General features: G+C 38.6%; 3 protein-coding genes, 1 long non-coding RNA gene and 2 pseudogenes across 9 annotated transcripts; 1 reads left to right on the forward strand and 5 right to left on the reverse strand.

Moving 5' to 3' along the window:
• Window positions 1-189: 189 nt before the first annotated feature.
• On the reverse strand, window positions 190-1816 carry LOC147926091 (uncharacterized). Its single transcript, XR_015585110.1, has 4 exons — window positions 1547-1816; window positions 997-1107; window positions 708-833; window positions 190-570 (listed from the first exon to the last, which is right to left on the reverse strand). It is a non-coding gene; the product is annotated as an uncharacterized LOC147926091 (long non-coding RNA).
• Window positions 1817-1845: 29 nt separating this feature from the next.
• Window positions 1846-6283, reverse strand: LOC104752806 (G-type lectin S-receptor-like serine/threonine-protein kinase SD1-29). The gene is made up of 7 exons (XM_019238105.2): window positions 3924-6283; window positions 3703-3813; window positions 3269-3405; window positions 2979-3189; window positions 2644-2881; window positions 2400-2550; window positions 1846-2312 (listed from the first exon to the last, which is right to left on the reverse strand). The coding sequence occupies exons 1-7, from the start codon at window positions 5185-5187 to the stop codon at window positions 2007-2009; spliced, it is 2418 nt and encodes an 805-aa protein (XP_019093650.1). The 5' UTR covers window positions 5188-6283; the 3' UTR covers window positions 1846-2006.
• Window positions 5881-10224, reverse strand: LOC104752805 (G-type lectin S-receptor-like serine/threonine-protein kinase At1g61390). 4 transcript variants are annotated; one of them, XM_087493031.1, is made up of 10 exons: window positions 10044-10207; window positions 9716-9950; window positions 8539-9140; window positions 7941-8435; window positions 7710-7820; window positions 7251-7420; window positions 6959-7169; window positions 6616-6853; window positions 6372-6516; window positions 5881-6283 (listed from the first exon to the last, which is right to left on the reverse strand). In XM_087493031.1, exons 4-10 carry the CDS (start codon window positions 8425-8427, stop codon window positions 5990-5992), a joined length of 1656 nt encoding a protein of 551 aa, XP_087349157.1. In that variant the 5' UTR covers window positions 8428-8435; window positions 8539-9140; window positions 9716-9950; window positions 10044-10207; the 3' UTR covers window positions 5881-5989. The 4 variants fall into 4 exon arrangements, with proteins under 4 accessions (XP_087349157.1, XP_087349156.1, XP_087349155.1 ...); XM_087493030.1 differs by having other exon boundaries at window positions 7941-9140; window positions 9716-9885; window positions 10044-10224; XM_087493029.1 differs by having other exon boundaries at window positions 7941-9140.
• LOC104752804 (G-type lectin S-receptor-like serine/threonine-protein kinase At1g61440) lies at window positions 10205-13531 on the reverse strand (annotated as a pseudogene). The gene is made up of 7 exons (XR_015585109.1): window positions 12236-13531; window positions 12010-12112; window positions 11601-11752; window positions 11315-11525; window positions 10988-11225; window positions 10754-10904; window positions 10205-10659 (listed from the first exon to the last, which is right to left on the reverse strand). The product of XR_015585109.1 is annotated as a G-type lectin S-receptor-like serine/threonine-protein kinase At1g61440 (transcript).
• Window positions 13532-14395: 864 nt separating this feature from the next.
• LOC104752803 (uncharacterized) lies at window positions 14396-15304 on the forward strand. Its single transcript, XM_010475054.2, has 4 exons — window positions 14396-14526; window positions 14614-14776; window positions 14866-14959; window positions 15044-15304. Exons 1-4 carry the CDS (start codon window positions 14467-14469, stop codon window positions 15228-15230), a joined length of 504 nt encoding a protein of 167 aa, XP_010473356.1. The 5' UTR covers window positions 14396-14466; the 3' UTR covers window positions 15231-15304.
• On the reverse strand, window positions 15251-19342 carry LOC104752801 (G-type lectin S-receptor-like serine/threonine-protein kinase At1g61480; annotated as a pseudogene). The gene is made up of 9 exons (XR_015585107.1): window positions 19144-19342; window positions 18663-18712; window positions 17058-18247; window positions 16834-16944; window positions 16543-16709; window positions 16248-16458; window positions 15929-16166; window positions 15685-15836; window positions 15251-15607 (listed from the first exon to the last, which is right to left on the reverse strand). The product of XR_015585107.1 is annotated as a G-type lectin S-receptor-like serine/threonine-protein kinase At1g61480 (transcript).
• Between the last annotated feature and the right edge of the window lie 297 nt (window positions 19343-19639).

Raw genomic sequence — 19639 nt, forward strand, 5'->3', positions numbered from 1 at the left:
CAACACAACGGCTCGGCTCAAGAAACTTGATCTCTTCCTAAATTAAACGACTGGTATTCATTATATCTTCCTCTCTATAGTGCTTCTTTTTTTTTTTACTATTTTAAAGCAACAAATTTTAATGGTTAGCTTTTTGCATTATTTTTTTTTTGTTTTTTTTTGTTTTTTGAGGTTTTGTGTTAAGCTAGGTTTCATAATAAAACCTTAAGATTTGGGGTGGCTCTTCTATGTTCATATACAACAATGAAGTGAATTTAGCCCGTACGTAGTACGGGTTGGAATACTAGTATGTTAAATAATACATGCCATTCCTTGTGGAAGAATCAGATTAGAACATGAACATTCACGAGGAAGCATTTAGCTCCCTAGATGTGTCCATTACATATTGGTTGTGTTGGCTTAGGTAGATCCGTTGTTGAAGTCAGCATTGACATAAGTTGTTTGATGTTTGGTCTATCAATAGCTTGATGCTGAACACAGAGAAGACCAATATGAACGCATCTTCTTGCTTCAACTGAATCAACTGAACCAGAATCAGCAAGATTTCATCCAGTAGGTTCACTCCCCCGGCTTCGCTTCAAGAATCCCATGCAAATTAATAACCCGGGAAAAAAAGTAAGAGTTAAGAATCAACTGAATCAGAATCAGCAAGATCTTCATCCGGTAGGTTCAATCCCATGCAAGTGTTTAAGATATGTTCTTCTTACATATGAAAGAACGTTTTTGCAATTTATGCCATAGCTGAAGCTTGAAATCTCCTTCCCGGTGATGATTTCGAGCATCAAAACTCCGAAGCTGTAAATGTCGGATTTCTCAGATACAACACTTGAATCCTACGAGTTACAAGTATTTATGTGTTAGTACAAAATTTCAAGACTGCATTGAGCTAAAGCTCAAATAGATGTCTAAAAACTAAACAGAAACAAGCGTATTCACAAGTAAACATTGAACCATAAAAGGATTATATGTAGAAAGATCAGCTGTTTGGGATCTCACCGTTTTGGTTTACTCTGTATCTCCAACACCCATATGCAACAAGCACCAAAATCAAGCAAACAGAGAGGCTGACAGTGCTAACAGTGATAATCTTGACTCGCTTGCTTCCAGCTGAAAAGGTCACAAGAAAACTCAACTGCTAACTGCTTCCCAAAAAGAACATGGTAAAGAAATGTAGTGATTATGTGGTCACATAAGCATAAGAAAAGATCTTTATGATTGTCAAGGTCACATTCTAGACCACGTTGACCATTAGAATGTCACACCTCTCCATCAACAAAGTGACACCAAATTAGAAGTCAAAAAAGTTTATATTTTCCTAGTTTTATATTCCATGTTGCTTCAAAAGATAACTTTGAATATTCCAATCTATGGCCCTTAACCATGAATAAAGTCAACAACTTTCTATCAAACCAGTCCCATCACAAAAACCAACACAAGGACTTCCCAATTGATCGGCAAAGAATGTTACCCTGATATGAAAATCAAAAGCAACAGACTTTGGATGATGATGAGCCACAAATTAACTTAGGAGTGAGGACAAGCTTACCTGAAGAGTTACAGATGTTCGCTAATTAGTGAAGATATGACTTTTCATGGGCGGCTTCAACAATTGGTCCCACTACCTAGACTTTGAGACTTAAACTCCCGTTCACGCATTTCATCGAACACATTCAGTGCATAACCCACAAGTTCCAAAAGTCCAAAGCAGTAACTTAACAGAAAGACACAGCTACCAGCCAACTACCCAGAAAAGCATAGTTATTGACGCTTGTAACCAAAGTCGAAGACTTTCATCGAAATAAGTATAAAAATGAGAGTGAAGAGGACGACACTCTCAAGTCACAATGCCTCAAAAACAATATCATTGCGACGGGTAATAACAATATTTTAACGAATACTATGACCTGTCTTAGGTCAACGAAATGTTGGGGCTTTACGAGAGCACGTTCATGAAATTTACATGTATATACTACTTATGTAGCTAGTGGGATAACAAGATCTTAGGATTATCGTCCTTGGATCATAGATTGTGTTATCTCATTTGCAGAGAAGAAATCATGAGATTGAGCATCTAACATTGGCAAATCGTTAAGAGTATGCACTGCAAATATTGGCTGCTTTGGTATTGGAAGGTCTGTTGTAGAAGTAATCATGGATAGTACTTGAAGGGTGTTTGGTCTGTCAGCGGCTTCGTGTTGAACACAGAGCAGACCGATCTGAACACATCTCGCTACTTCATATGCTTGGCATGTGTCAGTAAGATCTCTGTCCAGAAGATTTGATCCCCCGGTTTCAAGCCAAGCATCCCATGTCTGAATTTAAGAAAAAAATAAGTGTTTCGAAAAGACGATAGCAAATTGTCAAAGTTTGAATGTGAATCAATAAAAGGTGTCACTTACATATGCAAGAAGGCCTTTGCTCTCATCACCATAAATGAACCGTGAAATTTTCTTCCCGCTGATGATTTCTAACAACAGAACTCCGAAACTATAGATGTCGGACTTCTCAGAGAACAACCCTGCCCAGGCATACTCAGGAGACATATATCCTCTGTTCAAATATTCAAAATAGATTGTGCAAAGTTAATATATGAGTATAACTATGAAATTGTGTTAAGGATGTTAATGAAGACAAGATTCTTACAGAGTTCCTACAACTCTGCGAGTGTTGTCTTGATATTGAGTTCCCTGAAACATCCGAGCCAGTCCAAAATCCGATATCTTCGGGTTCATTTTTTTGTCAAGAAGAATGTTGCTGACCTTGAGGTCACGGTGAATAACTCTGAGGCGTGAGTCACGGTGGAGATAGAGGAGTCCACGAGCAATACCTTGAATGATATTAAATCTCTTTGGCCAATCAAGCTCGAACTTTAGAGATGAATCTAGCCAAAAAAGATACGATAGATTAGTTACAGTGACACATTAAAAGAATCTCATAAGATGGAAGGAAAAGGAAAAAGTATATGGAAAGAGACAAACCAAATATAAAAATATCGAGGCTTTTGTTAACCATGAACTCATAAATCAGTAGCTTCTCTTCTCCTTCGATGCAGTATCCCAAAAGCCGAACCAAGTTTCTATGTTGTAATTTTGAGATCAGTGTTATTTCATTCATGAACTCCTCTGTACCCTGACCAGAGCTACTAGCAAGACGTTTGACAGCTATTTCCTTCCCATCTACCAACTTTCCCTGGAAGAAAAGTTGCAGGTAGTTAACTACAGAACAAAGAAAATAATTATTTGAGGAACGAAAACAGAATTTCACATACCTTGTAAACTGGACCAAATCCACCTTGACCAAGTTTATTTGAGGAACTGAAGTTATTGGTGGCAGTTCGTATTGTATGCATCTCAAAGAAATTGACGCCTGAGACATCTTGTGGTTCAAAACCTTTCTTCCGTGCATCTTGTAAAGTATCAACGAAAAACAGAAGTTAGTTCTACGACTACGAGTAAGATATGTGCATGTATTAGTGGTTGATTGTAGCAAAGGCTTAACTTCCAATAGAAGTGAGCAGATTAGACATTAGGAAGACGTGAAGTTTGACACAATATATACTAGTGAACCTAAAACTGATTCAGAGGAAAATATATAGAACAGCACTTTTGCTACGGTTGGATTACTAAGATAGATGAAAAATAGGGACAAGAAAAGTGAATGACATAGAGAGAGATAAAGCTGCTAAGTTTATCACTGTCTCACCATTTTGTTTCGCTCTGTATCTCCGCAACAGAAATGCGGCAACGACCAAGATCACGAAAATGGAAAGGCTGACAGTAGTACCTACAATAACTTTCCTTCGACTGCTTCCAGCTGAGATATTAACCAAAAAAATAAAACAATAAACCATGCTGCTACAGAACATTATAAACAAAAGTTGAATTTCAAATGTACGAATCAGAAGAAATGTGTTTCATCCTTACCCAATTCTGAACTTGCAAGACGAATGAAGAGAGTCTCTCCACTAGTCAAAAACTGTACTGTGTCTACAAGCTCCCCATTCCAAACCAAGCATCCAATTCCACTAATATAGGCAAAGGCTGTGCAAGAACAGTTGCCTAGACAACCCTGGTAGCACTGTTCTGCATTGAGAAAGCTTGCAAATTGATGCAGATCCGGAGTCTTTACATCGGTCATACGATAGAAGATATCTGTGTCCTTTCCTTTTGTTTTCAAAGAAGAGTCTGCCTGGCAAGACAGTAGAGTACGTCTAACACACCCACTTGTCCAGTTTCCTTTTCGCCACTCCTCATCAGACTTTGGTACAAACCCTTTCACGCACTCACACTTTGGGGGATTAGATCTCACACACAAACCATTAGGCCCGCATCTACCATAGAGATCACATGGGTTGTCTGGGAGAGACAAGTGAAGCATCCAAGTTTTTCCATCATCCCAGAGGATCTTCATATGCCCGTCTGGTGTTAATTTAACATATGAAAGATTATAGTTTCTTAACGTGGAATAAGAGAAAGTTCCTGTGCCAGCTCCTATATCCTGGACAACGCTGAATGGACTTACATATGATGCATCAATTCCAGATATCCCGGAGAATCTTGTTTTCGCCCACGGACCACATCTCCAGTAAGGTGCTGAGCCTCTTCTTATAAGGCCCTGTGTGGGGATTTGTGGCGTAATCTCCAGTGAGAACTCCCCACGCGACGGATCGTTGTTACTTTTCCATGTAGTCAGCACACGCTTCTTGCCATTAGGAATATCATACATCAATGATGACTGAGGCAGCATAGTATTACCAAGATTCTCAAAACTTTGCCATAACTTTTCTCCGGAAACATCATCAACCACAACAAGATTACCAGTATCTAACAGCTCCGCATGACATTTGTTAGATGTTAAACCTTCTCCTGTTGACCAAATAACATATTGTTTCCCCTCAAGCAAGATCAGGCTCCCATTGATGCTGATAGTCAGATTTGCTGCAGAGCTTGTAACTGGAGTATCTCTGTTAGCAACCCACACAACAACCCGAGGAACAATCTTCTTAAACCAGATCCCAACATACTGATTCCGAGTATTATTAGGACTGAAGAAGCCTAGCTCATAAAAACCACTAGGGGAACTCAAAGTTTGTCCTATTGACAAAGGACTCGTTGTGTTTATAGCTGCATAACCACAAGTTGGGAATATGATTAGTAAGAGCAAGCAAGCAAATAAAACCATACCCATCTTTTTTCCCTTGTTTATATTCCTCTTCCTCCTACAAAGATCTCTTCTGGAAACTTGAATATGAGCAAAAACTTCATGTGGATGAACTCAGCATTGAGAGAGACTAAGAGAAAAAAATAAAACTTAAACCTCTTAGGATGTTCAGACTGCTTCTTTGAATATAAACAAGCTCTACAATAGACCGTTGACTCAATGTACGAGAATGGAAACAAAAAAAGAAGAATTAATGGACAAAGAAATCTCCCATCTTATACTGTCCACATAAAAATACCGTGTGTATTACACATAATAAACTCATAAGTCTTTAAGTCAACCTTTCTACAAAGTAAACAAGTTTAGAACTTGTTATTTTGCATTCTTCGAGAAATACAAATACAGAGATAACGTGCAAGTTGATGAGTTTAACAGATCTAAAAAAACTAATTAAGGGAATATCATGACCTGTTTGTTTTTTTAGTCAACGAAAACTTTACTTATCTCGTTCAGGCATTTCATCGAACAGGTGCTGTGCATAATCCAAAACGATCGGATACACGCCGTTCATAGCTTCGTTAGTGTCGCCGGCGATATATATGATATAAATATAGTCCTGATCGAAACATATCGTTATGATGACGACGTCATCGTCGACTTCAACCATAGAATATATATATTTTTAGGTCAAAACTCAAAACCAAAAAAAAAAAGGAAGTATTTTTAAAAACCTTTAATTTGAAGAAACGAAGGAAACAAATATAAAAAAGTTGGTTACTTTATTTTACAGGAGAAACAAACCACACTTTAGAATCCACTCGTAGTTTCTTTAACGCCCTTGAATCACAGATTGTGTCAACTCGTTGACAGTGATCAAATCGTTTGATGTAGATTCGTCATCTCGAGTGTGCACTGTAAACATGGGTTGTTTTGGTAATGGAAGATCTGATGTTGTGGTGAGCATAGTCAGCAACTCAAGTGTGTTTGGTCTGTCTGAAGGTTGGTGTTGGATACAGAGCAAACCAATCTGGACACATCTCCTAACTTCGGCTGGATGAGAAGTATCAGCAAGAGCTTGGTCAAGAAGATCAACTCCTTTGGTCTCACACCAAGATTCCCATGCCTGTTGTTTAGTTTTCATATCTTAAAGAGTATCAGAGGAAGAACCTTCTATTGAAAATCCTCTGTAAATGTAAAAGTGTTTAACTTACATATTCAAGAAGAGTTCTTCCCTCTTCGTTGAATCTTGAGATCTTCTCCCCAGTGATGATCTCTAATAGTAGAACTCCGAAACTATAGATGTCTGATTTCTCAGAGAACACCCCAGTCCATGCATACTCAGGAGCCATGTATCCTCTGTGCAAACATCAAGAATGGTTCTTATAGAGTTTCACATATATAGATTATTCATGACTATGAATCTTGTTAAGCATGTTTTGGAAGAATGGTTCTTACAGAGTTCCTACAACCCTGCGAGTGTTTTCCTGACATTGGGTTCCCTGAAACATCCGAGCCAATCCGAAATCTGATATTTTTGGGATCATTTTCTCGTCCAGAAGAATGTTGCTGACCTTCAGGTCTCGGTGAATTACTCTGAGGCGTGAGTCACGGTGGAGATAGAGAAGTCCACGTGCAATACCTTGAATGATGTTGAACCTCTTTGGCCAATCAATCACAAGCTTTAGAGTTGAATCTAGCCAATAAGAAAGGACACATTAGTGATAGTAGTGAGAATGACAGATTTTTCAATTCTCATATGATGGAAGAACCAAGAGTTTTAATGCAATAGAGGACTGACCAAAGAGGAAAACGTCGAGGCTTTTGTTCACCAAAAACTCATAAATCAATAGTTTCTCTTCTCCTTTGATGCTGCATCCCAAAAGCCGAACCAAGTTTTTATGTTGCAGTTTAGAGATTAGCCTTATTTCATTCATGAACTCGTCTGCACCCTGTCCAGAACTGCTAGAAAGGCGTTTAACGGCTATTTCCTTTCCGTCTTCTAAATTTCCCTGGAAGAATAATTGCACACAGTAAAGGAAAATACAGAGCAAGAACAAAAAAAAAAGTAAATAGAACAGAATGATACATACCTTATATACTGGACCAAATCCACCTTGACCAAGTTTATTTGAGGAATTGAAGTCATTGGTGGCAGTACGTATGGTATGCATCGGAAAGAAATTTACACCTGTGACATCTTGTGGTTCCATATCCTTCTTCCAAGCATCTTGTGAAGTGTTGATAAACATTGGATTTGGTTCTATGTGGAAGAAGTGTTCATCTGTTAGTGCTTAACTTGTAGCATTTTAGCATCCAAACATTGACTTTCAATAGAATTGAACATATTACTAACTCTTAGGACATCTAGCATTAACAGAACATACATTAATTTCCCAAAAGTAACTGTCTACCTGAGACTGTCCCTTGGGACACAACTTCAGAATTCCAGAAATTAGTGTATATTGGATGAAGAGGAAGATATTCATTTCCTTCGGATTTGGTTACAGAGTTAAAATGAAAAAAAATGACAAGCAAAGGGAGTGTCTCACCATTTTTTTTTGTTCTGTATCTCCAGAACTTATATGCGGCAAAGACCAAGATCACGAAAATGGAAAGGCTCGCAGTAGTACCTACAATAATCTTTCTTCGACTGCTTCCAGCTGAGATATTAACCAAAAAATTAAACATTAAACCATGCTGCTCGAGAGAGATAGAGAAAGCTGAAACTTCAAATGTAGTATGTGAAAAATAATCATTATAAAAATGCCTTTCATTCCTACCCAATTCCGAACTTGCAAGACGAAGGGAGAGAGATTCTCCATCAGACAAAAATTGAACTGTGTCTACCAGCTCTCGGTTCCATACCAAGCATCCAATTCCACTAATATAAGCAAAGGCTGTACAGGAACAATTGCCTAGACAATCTTGGTAGCACTGTTCTGCACTGAGAAAGCCTGCAAGTTGGTACAGATCTGGAGTCTTTACATGGGACATATGGTAGAAGCCATCTGTCTCTTTGCCTTGTGTTTTTGAAGAAGAATTCGTATGGCAAGTTAAGTGCGTACGTCTCACACACCCACTTGTCCAATTCCCTTTTCTCCACTCCTCATCTGACTTTGGTACAAACCCTTTCAAGCATATGCACTTTGGGTCTCTAGATCTCACACACAAACCAAAAGGCCCGCAAGCTCCATACAGATCACATGAGCTTGTTGGAGCCTCAAAGTGAAGCGTCCAATGTTTCCCATCATTCCAAAGGATCTTCATTTTTCCCTCTGATGTTAGCGTTACATACGATAATTTATAGTTTCGTAACATGGAATAAGAAAAAGATGCTGTGCCCTTTGCAACATCTTGGGAAACAGTGAATGGACTTACATATGATGCATCAATTCCAGGTATCCCAGAGAATCTTGTTTTTGCCCATGGACCACTTCTCCAGTGGTACGATGAGCCTCTCCTTATAAGGCCTTGTGGGGGAACTTGTGGCGTAAACTCCAGTGAGAATTCCCCAGGCGATGGATCACTGTTACTTCTCCATGAGGTCAACACACGATTCTTTCCACGAGGAATATCATAAGACACCGAAGACTGAGGCAGCATAGTATTACCAAGATTCTCGAAGCTTCTCCATAAAGTTTTCCCGGAAACATCATCAATTACCACAAGATTTCCAGTGTCTAAAAGCTCAGCATGACACTTGTTGGATGTGAAAGCCTCTCCTGTTGACCAAATTACATCTTGTTTACCATCAAGCAAGATCAGACTCCCGTTGCTGCTGATAGTTAGATTCCCCGCAGATTTTGTGACAGGCTTATCTCTGTTAGCCACCCAGACAACCACCTGAGGAGTGATGTTCTTGAACCAGATCCCAACATACTGATTCCTAGAATTATTAGGACTGAAGAAGCCTAACTCATAAACTCCATCGGGAGAGCTCAGAGTTTGTCCTATTGACAAAGGACTTGTTGTCTTTATATCTGCATTGCCACAAGTTGGGAATATAATCAGCAAGACCAAGCTAGCATATAAAACCATACCCATGTTTACTCCTATTTGTCTGCACAATTTCTTGTGCAAGTTTGAACTTTACGTAGATGAACAGAGAGACCAAAGGAATAAAGACTTCCGTGTTATCCTCTATACCTTAAACATTGCACTAATTGTTTATATTTTCTTTAGTCAAAGAGAATAATTATAGCTATAATCTAAACATAAGCACTAAAAAAATCTGTATTGACAGCCTTGACCAAGAAGTACCATGTTACTCATCATTAAAGACAGAATCTAGTAGATAAGTTCTTTTATTTTCCTCAGTTTGGTCCCTCATAAGTCAAACCTACACAGCAATTAAGTTTGCAGCTTTTTTTCATTTTTCCAAAGACAATACAGATTTAGATATTGCTTCTAAACGTTATACATAGCTTGGGGCAAATTGCTGCGTAGGGGTTTGACTTATGAGAAGACCAAACTGAGGAACAAAAAAAGAAAGAACTCATTTAGGACAAATTGCAAACTGCAAAGTGAAGATTTAAAGACATATAAAGAAGCTCACCTTAAACAATGTACGGGTTTTTACTATAACACCAACTCCTAGTCCTAGAGGCCACCTTTAAAAAATTTGTATTTTGTTGGGGCATTTCATCAAACACTTAGAGCGCGTAACCGGAACATTCCAAGAACGTACACCACTCAAAGGTTCGCTACCGTTTCTGAAGTCTCCATCTGGGTTATAAGCAACTTTTTAAAAACCGCCGTCAAAATGCCGACTTTAAAAGCTTTAACTGAAACTAAAACCACCACCAATAACGGCTAACTAGATTCATTGCCAATTCTTACTTTAAAAGCTTAAGGAAATTGCAAACTGCAATAGAGAAGCTTACCTTAAACACTGCCACGGGTTTACGCATCAGCCACAACTCCTTGTGGCCAGCTTTTGAAATTTTTGTATTTCGTTCAAGCCTTTCATCAAACACGTATAGTGCGTTCGTAGTCATCTGAAGACAAACCTCACTACTGAGTTCGGTTAGGAAATTACCAACTCTTTGAAATTGTTTTTTTGCATATAATCTATATATAATTATGGATGTAATTTTCTCTTTTTACATAATGAAATAATATAAGAAAAATAATGTAAGTTGAAATTATCAACAAGATTAGTAAATTAATCACAATTCTACAGTTTCCATCACATATTGTTGCTCAACGTCCTTGGATCACAGACTCTGTCACCTCATTGACAGTGATCATCGAATCATTAGACGGTGATTCGTCATCTCTAGTGTGCACTGCAAATGTGGGTTGTTTAGGTAGAGGAAGATCTGATGTTGTGGTGAGCATAGACAGCAACTCAAGTGTGTTTGGTCTGTCTGCAGGTTTGTGTTGAACACAAAGCAAACCAATCTGGACACACCTTCCAACTTCAGAGGGGTGACAAGAATCAGCAAGAGCTTGGTCCAAAAGATTAACTCCACGGGTTTCACACCAAGATTCCCATACCTGTGTTAGTTTAATAAGATCTTAAGAATACAACAGCAAACAAAACCTTTTGCAACCTCTACAAGTGCATGAAAACATAAAGTCTCTGACTTACATATGCAAGAAGTGCTTTTCCTTCCTCGCCAAAGCTGAACCTTGAGATCTTCTCTCCGCTGATGATTTCTAACAGTAGAACTCCGAAGCTGTAGATGTCTGATTTCTCAGAGAATACTCCAGTCCATGCATACTCAGGAGCCATATATCCTCTGTTTAAAAACCAAATAGTTTCACCCACTTTAATATATGGTTATCAATCTAGTTTAATATGTAACCAAAGAATGGTACTTACAGAGTTCCGACAACCCTGCGAGTTTTGTCCTGATATTGGGTTCCCTGAAACATCCGAGCCAATCCAAAATCTGATATCTTCGGGTTCATTTTCTCGTCCAGAAGAATGTTGCTGACCTTCAGGTCTCGGTGAATAACTCTGAGGCGTGAGTCACGGTGGAGATAGAGAAGTCCACGTGCAATACCTTGAATGATCTCAAATCTCTTTGGCCAATCTATCTCGAGCCTTTTTCTTGAATCTAAGCGATAATACCATGTAAAAACTGTAAGATAAGCAGTTCAACATAGAGAGAGTAAAGCTAGAGGAAAGAGGTATGATGTGACTGACCAAAGACAAAAGTATCTAGGCTTTTGTTTTTCATATACTCATAAATCAATAGCTTCTCTTTTCCTTCGACGCAGCATCCCAAAACCTGGACTAAGTTTCTGTGTTGAAGTTTTGATATCAGTACTATTTCATTCATGAACTCCTGTTTACCTTGCTCAGAGCTGCTAGAAAGGCGTTTTACCGCAATTTCTCTTCCATCTTGCAGTTTTCCCTGAGATAAGTTGCAAATGTCATCTCAAGAAAAGATAGAATATAAAAAAAGCAAAGAGTATGAAACATTTCTCACCTTGTAAACGGAACCAAATCCACCATATCCAAGTTTGTTTGATAGACTGAAACTATCTGTAGCAGTTTGTATGGTAGTCATCTCAAAAAATTCTAAACCTGGGACGTCTTGTGTTTTCAGATCATTTCTCCATGCATCCTTTGATATATGAGCTGAAATTTGGTTAAGAATTTGTGTCGTTACCAACTGAGCCTATTCAGAATTTTTAAAACAAGACGAAACCAATGTAACAAAAAGTGCATATATGAATGAGTCTGTCAATTTAGTGTAGGTTTGATGTAGTGGAAACTACACCATTTTATATAATAATTCGTAACAAATGTAAAAGGGCCTAGAATCCTTTTCTTGACAACCAAATGAAAAGATGAGAAATATGAGATTGTTCATAGTAAAGCCATCAGTGTGTTACCTGCTCTGAATCTCCATATACCAAATGCAGCAACGCCCAAGATCAAAAAAAAGGGTAAGGCTCACTGTAATAGCAACAATGGACTTCTTGTCGTTATTTACATCTGCGGAATTTAGGACAAGAATTAAACAATAAGTCATACTTCTATCGAAAATATCAATATCAGTGAAGTAGAAGGATATAATTGCAAAAGAAGAAGGTCTTTGAATTATCTTATAAGCCATACCTAGCTCAGAATGTGCAAGACGAACGGAAAGAACTTCTCCTCCTGCAGAAAATTGCACTGTGTCCATTAGGTCCTTGCTCCACATTAAGCACCCTATTCCCGGAATGTTCGCGAAGGCCACACAAGAACAATTGTGAAGGCAGTTTTGGTAACATTCTTCAGCATCCACAGAATTTGCATACTCGTAAAAGTCTGGAGGCTTTACGTTGGGAACAGTATGGAAGATGTTGGCATCTTTGCCAGTAGAGTTTGCATGACAGTATAGTTCAGTACGCCTCACACAACCACCAGTCCAGTTTCCTCTTTTCCACTCCTCAATGGATTTAGGAACGAAACCTTTGAAGCATTTACACTTTGGAGGTACTGATGTAACACATAACCCAAAAGGTCCACACGCACCGTAAATATCACAAGAATTAACTGGACCCTCGTAACTTGATTCCCAGTCCATTCCATTATGCCTTAACACCTTCATTGATCCCTCTGATGTTAACAGTATACGTGAAAGTTTGTAGTATCTATCAAAATATAAAAAGTACCCTGACCCATTTACATCCTGGTGTATGCTGAATGGACTTGTGTATGAATCATCCATTTGCGGTAACCCGGTGAACCTTGTTTTAGCCCATGGACCGGTTCTATAATAAGGTGCAGAGCCTCTCATAACAAACCCCTGTGATGGCACTTGCGGTGTAATTTTAACCAAAAAGTCACTAGGCGATGGATCAGTGGAACTTTTCCAAGAAATCAACCCTCGTTTCTCACCAGTGACGAGATTATACATCATAGTCGACGTAGGGAGCAGAGTATTACCAAGATGCTCAAAGCTTTGCCATATAGTATTTCCCGAAACTTTATCTGTGAAAACAAAATTCCCACTGTCTGTAAGCTCTGCACGAGACCCTTTGGATGCAAAAATATCTCCGGTAGACCACCACACAACACCATGTTTTCCATTAGATAACAGAAGAGTTCCGTTGCTGCTGATACCGAGATTTGCAGTGGGGTCTGTAACAGGCTTCTCTCTATTTGCCACCCACACAACCACCTGAGGAATGATACCCTTGAACCAGATTCCAACATACTGGTTTAGGGAGTTATTAAAACTCAAGAACGCCAATTCATAAACACCATTAGAGGAGCTAAGAGTTTTTCCTATTGACAAAGGACTCTCTTCCGTTATCTCTGCAAAGCTAAAACTTACAAAGATAGCAAATAAGAGCGAATAAGCAAAGAACAAGATCCTCTTCTTCCCCATGTATTTGTTTCTATCCAATAACTTATCTTCTTCAAATTAGATTAAGAAGCAAACATACAACAAGAGCAAGAAAGTCAAGAAACAAAAAATAGAAAAAAACTCAGGGACTTGTGGAAACTATTATCAATGATGACTCAAATCAACCGCAACTATAAACAATGATGACTCAAATCAACCGCACTTTATGTTCCAAAATTCTACATTACTAATTTGTCAAATGGTTACGTAATTTCAACAAAAAAGTCCAACTTTATACCCATTCAAATACGCAAACATAGTCATGTTCATGTCCTTATTAGCTCATTGGGCTAAGAACCAGTGAAAGATTGGCACCTACCCAGTATGCACCACTTTCTAAAAAATGAGAAATTTTGACAAGTCTGAATGCTTTGATTGACTGACTTCAGACTAAAATTTCACGGGATTCATCGGAACAGCTTTGTTGAACACTGGAGGCTATCACAAATCTCGTTGAGGCATTTCACCGAACAGTTGTAATGCATAATCAAAAACGTTCAGAGCTCCAGTAACGCCGCTGGATCCTGATGCCCCAATCTACATATATGAACAATTTGCAACTCCAGACATCTGAGAGTTCAACTGTTTTTGATTGTACAAAATAACCCGAAAAATTCAACAGTCAACAATGGTGTGTAACTGTGTGTGTGTGTGCGCCAGTAGAGAGAGAGAAGACTACTTCAACAGTCAAATTATACAAGACTAGAATCTGAACCGGAAAGTACAGACCGAACCAAACTGAATCTGAGTCGGTTCGTATTAATGCTTGAGATCCAGTAAAATCCAACTCCGACTAAATCTGGGTCTAACTGGGCTGATTTTAATTAAAAGCCCAAAAGACCCAGTAAGATATTTATTTTCCCCTAACTCTCTTAACTGACTTTGATTTTGAATTTTGAAAAGAAGCGGAAGCGATACAGATCTGAGAGCTGAGAGCTGAGAGCCGAGAGAGGAGATGGAGGATTCAGGTGCGATTCTATGTCAAATCTCCATTTTCAAGGAAATGCTTGATCAGGTTTTCACTCTTCCCCTTCATCTTCTTCTTCACTGGTTTGGTTTCTCGTCTTTTTGCTTAATTTTGAGCTGTGATTGAATGAAACAGGTCAATCGGGAGATCGAAGCAAACATTGTGGTGACGAGAGAGATCGAATCACAGATCGGAGCTTGTTCTGAGATGGAATCGAATCTTTCTCTCAAGGAAGCTGAGCTTACTAGATCGTTCCTCGCTTCTCAGTTCGAGATCAGCGGTTTAATCTCCGTTACAGGTTTCCTGAAATTTTCCTATTGATTTGAGTTTTGTTTTTTTTTTTTTTTTTTTTTTTAATTCTCACATTATGTTTTGTTCTTTAAAAAGCCGATTCAAGAAACCATGTGAAGCTATTGGAGGATGAGATTTCTCGCCTGAGAACTGAGCACAGTGAGCTGATTACAAGGCTAACAGAGAAGCGGTGAAACATCGATTGCATTGTTCTTGATTTTGTCTATATATTTAGATTTAATAAGCATTGATATGGGAGTTTTTGGTACAACAGGGAAGAGTTTGTGAAGATGTGTTTTGGATTTCAGAGTGATAGTGAAGACACTGAATTAAGGAGTTTAGTTTCAGAGAAGGAGTTTCTAGAAAACGAAGTTCGGATGTTGGAGGAGAAAAACTTGGATGTGAAGAATTCGATTTTGGCTTACATGGAAGATGAAATGAAGAATCTATTATCTGATTAGTGTTTCTAGAATGATGGAAGTTTTAGCCATAGTAATTTTCTCTATTTACTTAATGAAATAGTCTTTTAACATCACATGATTTCTCACCGTCCTAGGATTACAGACTGTGTTATCTCATTGACAGTGATCAACCTCTTAGACGGTGATTCTTCATCCATTGTGTTCACTACAAATGTGGGTTGTTTTGGTGGTGGAAGATCTGATGTTGTGGTGAGCATAGACAGCAACTCAAGTGTATTGGGTCTGTCTGCAGTTTGGTGTTGGACACAGAGCAAACCTATCTGAACACATCTCTCAACTTCTACCGGGTGACATGAATCAGCAAGTGCTTGATCAAGAAGATCAACTCCTCCAGTTCCACACCAAGATTCCCACGCCTGTTGTTCAGTTTCAGATCTTTAAAAATATAAAAGCAAGAAACCGCAAGTGTGTGAAAACCTGAAGTCTAACTTACATATGCCATAAGATTTTTTCCTTCTTCGCCATAGCTGAACCTTGAGATCTTCTCTCCGCTGATGATTTCCAATAGCAGAACTCCGAAGCTGTAGATGTCTGACCTCTCAGAGAAACATCCCAGTCCATGCATACTCAGGAGCCATATATCCTCTGTGAAAACATTAAATAGTTTCACCCAAGATTAATATATGATTACAACTATGAATCTGGTTAAGCATGTTTTTGAAATTAGAGAGTCTTACAGAGTTCCTACAACCCTGCGAGTATTGTCCTGATATTCAGTTCCCTGATACATCCGAGCCAATCCAAAATCTGATATCTTTGGATTCATCTTCTCGTCCAGAAGAATGTTGCTAACTTTCAGATCTCGGTGAATTACCTTGAGGTGTGAGTCACGGTGGAGGTAGTGAATTCCACGAGCAATACCTTGAATGATATCAAATCTCTTTGGCCAGTCAATCTCAAGCTTTTTTCTTGAATCTAAGCAAACAATACAGCGTAAAAAACAATCAGATAAGACAGTTCCACGTAGACAAAAAGCTGCTGACAGTAAGGACTCACCAAAGAGAAAAGTATCAAGGCTTTTGTTCAACATGAACTCATAAATTAAGAGCTTCTCTTCTCCTTCAATGCAACATCCCAAAATCCGAACTAAGTTTTTATGTTGTAGTTTTGAGATGAGTACTATTTCATTCATGAACTCTTCTTTGCCCTGACCGGAGCTGCTAGAAAGCCGTTTTACAGCAATTTCTTTACCATCTTGCAGCTTTCCCTGAAACAGATTGCAGAAGGTCATCTGGAGAGAATAATCAAAGAATAGAAAAGAGCACAGCACAGAGGTTAAAAATTCTCTGACCTTATAAACCGGGCCAAATCCACCTTGTCCGAGTTTATTTGTGAGACTGAAATTATTGGTGGCAGTTTGAATGGCATTTATCTCAAAGAAATTTAAACCTGGGACATCTTGTGGTTTCAGATCATTCCTCCATGTATCTTGGGAAGCAGCATCTTTTGATATATTAGCTGAAACAAGAGTATCAAGAATGGATAATAAGGTCATCAGTGTGTTACCATTAGCAAGAAATTGAATACTGTAAATAAACAACAAGGGATCAATATAGAGATAACGAAGTCATCAATACGTTACCATTTTGTTTCACTCTGTATCTCCAGAAACCAAACGCAGCAGAAGCCATTATCACAAAAAGAGAAAGGCTCACAATACTAGCAGTAATGATCTTGTTACGCTCATTTCCAACTGAGGTTTATAAGACGAAAAGAAAAATAAACATTACGCCACGCTGCTACTAAAGAGAACAGTATCATTGGAGTGGAAGATAGAGCTCTTTCCTGTTATCTTTTAAGCCATACCTAGTTCAGAACGTGCAAGACGAATGGAAATAATTTCTCCTCCTGGAGATAACTGCACAGTGTCTATTAGGTCTTGGTTCCACATTAAGCACCCTATTCCATTGATATAAGCAAAAGCCAAGCAAGAACAATTCTGGAGGCAACTTTGCTGGCATTCTTCAGCGTCCAAAAAAGTTTCAAATTCATACAAGTCTGGAAGCTTTATGTTGGGAACAGTATGGAAACCGTTTGCATCCTTTCCAGTAGAGTTTCCTTGACAATGTAGTTCGGTACGCCTCTTACAACCATTAGTCCAATTTCCTCTTCTCCACTCCTCAGAGGATTTTGGTACAAACCCTTTGAAGCAATTACACTTCGGAGGTACTGACTCAACACAAAAACCAAAAGGTCCACACACACCGTACCTTTCACAATCATCGTCTGGAGCTTCAAAATCTAACTCCCAGTCAGTCTCACTCTGCTGATAAATCTTCAGTAAGCCCTCTGGTGTTATCATTATCCTTGAACGTCTGGAGTTTGTTTCTAGATAAGTGAAGGATGCAGACCCGTTTGTATCCTGCTGAACTCCGAATGGACTTGTATATGAATTATCCATTAGCGGTATACCGGTGAACCTTGTTTTAGCCCATGGACCGCTTCTCCAATAAGGATCTGAGCCTCTCATAATGAGCACCTGTGATGGTACTTGCGTTGTAATCTGAACCACAAAGTCACCAGGCGAAGGATCGTTTTCACTTTTCCAAGAAGTTAACACCCGTTTCTCACCTGTGGTGAGATTATACATCAAGGTTGAGAAAGGGAGCATAGTATCACCAAGATACTCAAAGCTTTCCCATAGAGTTCTTCCAGAAACATTGTCTATGACAACTAGATTTCCGTTGTCTGTAAGCTCTGCACGAGACCCATTAGTTGCAGAGATTTCTCCCATGGACCACACAACGCCATGTTTGCCGCTAAGTAACAGAAGACTTCCATTGCTGCTGACTGAGAGATTTGCAGTGGAGTCTGTAACAGGTTTTTCTCTATTAGCCACCCACACAACCACCTGAGGAATGATGCCCTTGAACCAGATGCCAACATACTGATTCTGAGAGTTATTAGGACTAAAGAACCCCAATTCATACACTCCATTAGGGGAGCTGAGAGTTTGTCCTATTGACAAAGGACGCTCTTTGGTTATCTCTGCATAGCTAAAACTTAAAAAGGTTATAAACAAGAGCAAAAAAACAAAGAACATGATCTTCTTAGCTCCCATATGTGTTTGTTTGTATCCACAAGAAATATTTTCTTGCAATCAATTTAAGGAACGAACATGTGAACAAGAGACTTGTTAAACTATTCTCAAGCAACATATAGACAATGTTGACCAGACTGCATTGATGTTCCAGAAAACTTAGTAATACATAACAAATCACCTAGAAGTCAAACCTTCTTGTTGACAAAAACGAAAAATAAAAGTCCAAACTTTTTTCTTGGCCTCACATACCAACGTTGAATATTTAACACTTGAAAGAATTGTCATTTACTCATTTTCACCGAGAACCAGTCAAAGGTAGGCATCTATATTCTGCATCAATACAAAAGATGAGATTTTTTCAGCTTGACCTGTGCTTAAAATGATGTGTTGGTAACGTGTCCTTGCCCAGCTCCAGAACCTGTGAATGGTACATAAACGTTCAGTAATCAGATCTTTCTTTGGTACCAAAAACAGCTCTCTTGAACCAGGACTAGAGCTGTAATCAGATCTTTATTTGGTACCCATTTGCTATATACATAATCCGCTACTTTATCTGATATTGCAGGGTGCAGACACCCAGATGATCTAATCAGCTTTGAAACCTAACACCTCTTTCAGGCATTTTACCGAACAGTTTATGAGCATGATTCTCGTTGAGTCCTTAAGAAAAAACTATATTCTTAAGTTAACAAGAACCTAAGTCACAAAAACAAATCTACACTCTGCAATCAGTCAGATGACGAGAATATGAGTCAATCAGATTCTTCAACACGACTTTAAGAAAACAAACAAAACAAAGTCAGCCAATAAAAAAAAAAAAAAAAAAAAAAAAAAAAAAAAACTCAATACTTTGTGGACTTTCAACGAAGATGTCCAATCAACATTGATCTCACATAGTAACATTGTAATTTTCATGTTAGCTTTTGGCCCAAAACCAGTCAAAGATAGGCACCTAAACTCTGCATCAATCAAAAAGATGAGAATTTTCAAGACTGTTAAAGAATCCAATACGTTACCCAATTAATCACATGTCAGTTGACCTCAGATTGTGTAGTTTCCATGTCGTTTCCAGCTCTTTCAGTCCAGAACCTGCGAAAGATAAACATCTTAGATCATATGTCAACACAGTTTAAATTTTCTTAAACTGCAGACTATGAATAGTCTCATGTTAAATCTCGTTCAGACATTTCAACGAACACACCAATGCATACCCAAAACGTTCAGAGGTTCGACCCTACTGTCCCCAAACCCAACTCAAACAACATTGGCGTGTCTCACTGTCACCAGAGAGAAGACGAAAGGTTGCATACCCAACACGTTTAACCAATACTCTGGGAGTCTACGC

The sequence above is a fragment of the Camelina sativa genome, chromosome 16 (genome assembly GCF_030686135.1).
Source record: "Camelina sativa cultivar CO46 ecotype springtype chromosome 16, ASM3068613v1".
NCBI lineage: Eukaryota > Viridiplantae > Streptophyta > Magnoliopsida > Brassicales > Brassicaceae > Camelina > Camelina sativa.

Excerpts from the sequence above, each read along its gene's own strand:
- LOC104752806 (XM_019238105.2), bottom strand. The coding sequence starts at position 5,187 with ATGGGTATGGTTTTATTTGCTTGCTTGCTCTTACTAATCATATTCCCA. Across the intron at positions 3,190-3,268 it reads GATTTGGTCCAGTTTACAAG|GGAAAGTTGGTAGATGGGAA; the intron begins GTATGTGAAATT and ends CTTTTCTTCCAG. Across the intron at positions 2,313-2,399 it reads GCAAAGGCCTTCTTGCATAT|ACATGGGATGCTTGGCTTGA; the intron begins GTAAGTGACACC and ends TCTTAAATTCAG.
- LOC104752805 (XM_010475056.3), bottom strand. The coding sequence starts at position 9,204 with ATGGGTATGGTTTTATATGCTAGCTTGGTCTTGCTGATTATATTCCCA. Across the intron at positions 7,170-7,250 it reads GATTTGGTCCAGTATATAAG|GGAAATTTAGAAGACGGAAA; the intron begins GTATGTATCATT and ends TTATTCTTCCAG. Across the intron at positions 6,284-6,371 it reads GAAGAACTCTTCTTGAATAT|GCATGGGAATCTTGGTGTGA; the intron begins GTAAGTTAAACA and ends ACTAAACAACAG.
- LOC104752803 (XM_010475054.2), top strand. The coding sequence starts at position 14,467 with ATGGAGGATTCAGGTGCGATTCTATGTCAAATCTCCATTTTCAAGGAA. Across the intron at positions 14,527-14,613 it reads TCAAGGAAATGCTTGATCAG|GTCAATCGGGAGATCGAAGC; the intron begins GTTTTCACTCTT and ends TGAATGAAACAG. Across the intron at positions 14,960-15,043 it reads ACAAGGCTAACAGAGAAGCG|GGAAGAGTTTGTGAAGATGT; the intron begins GTGAAACATCGA and ends TTGGTACAACAG.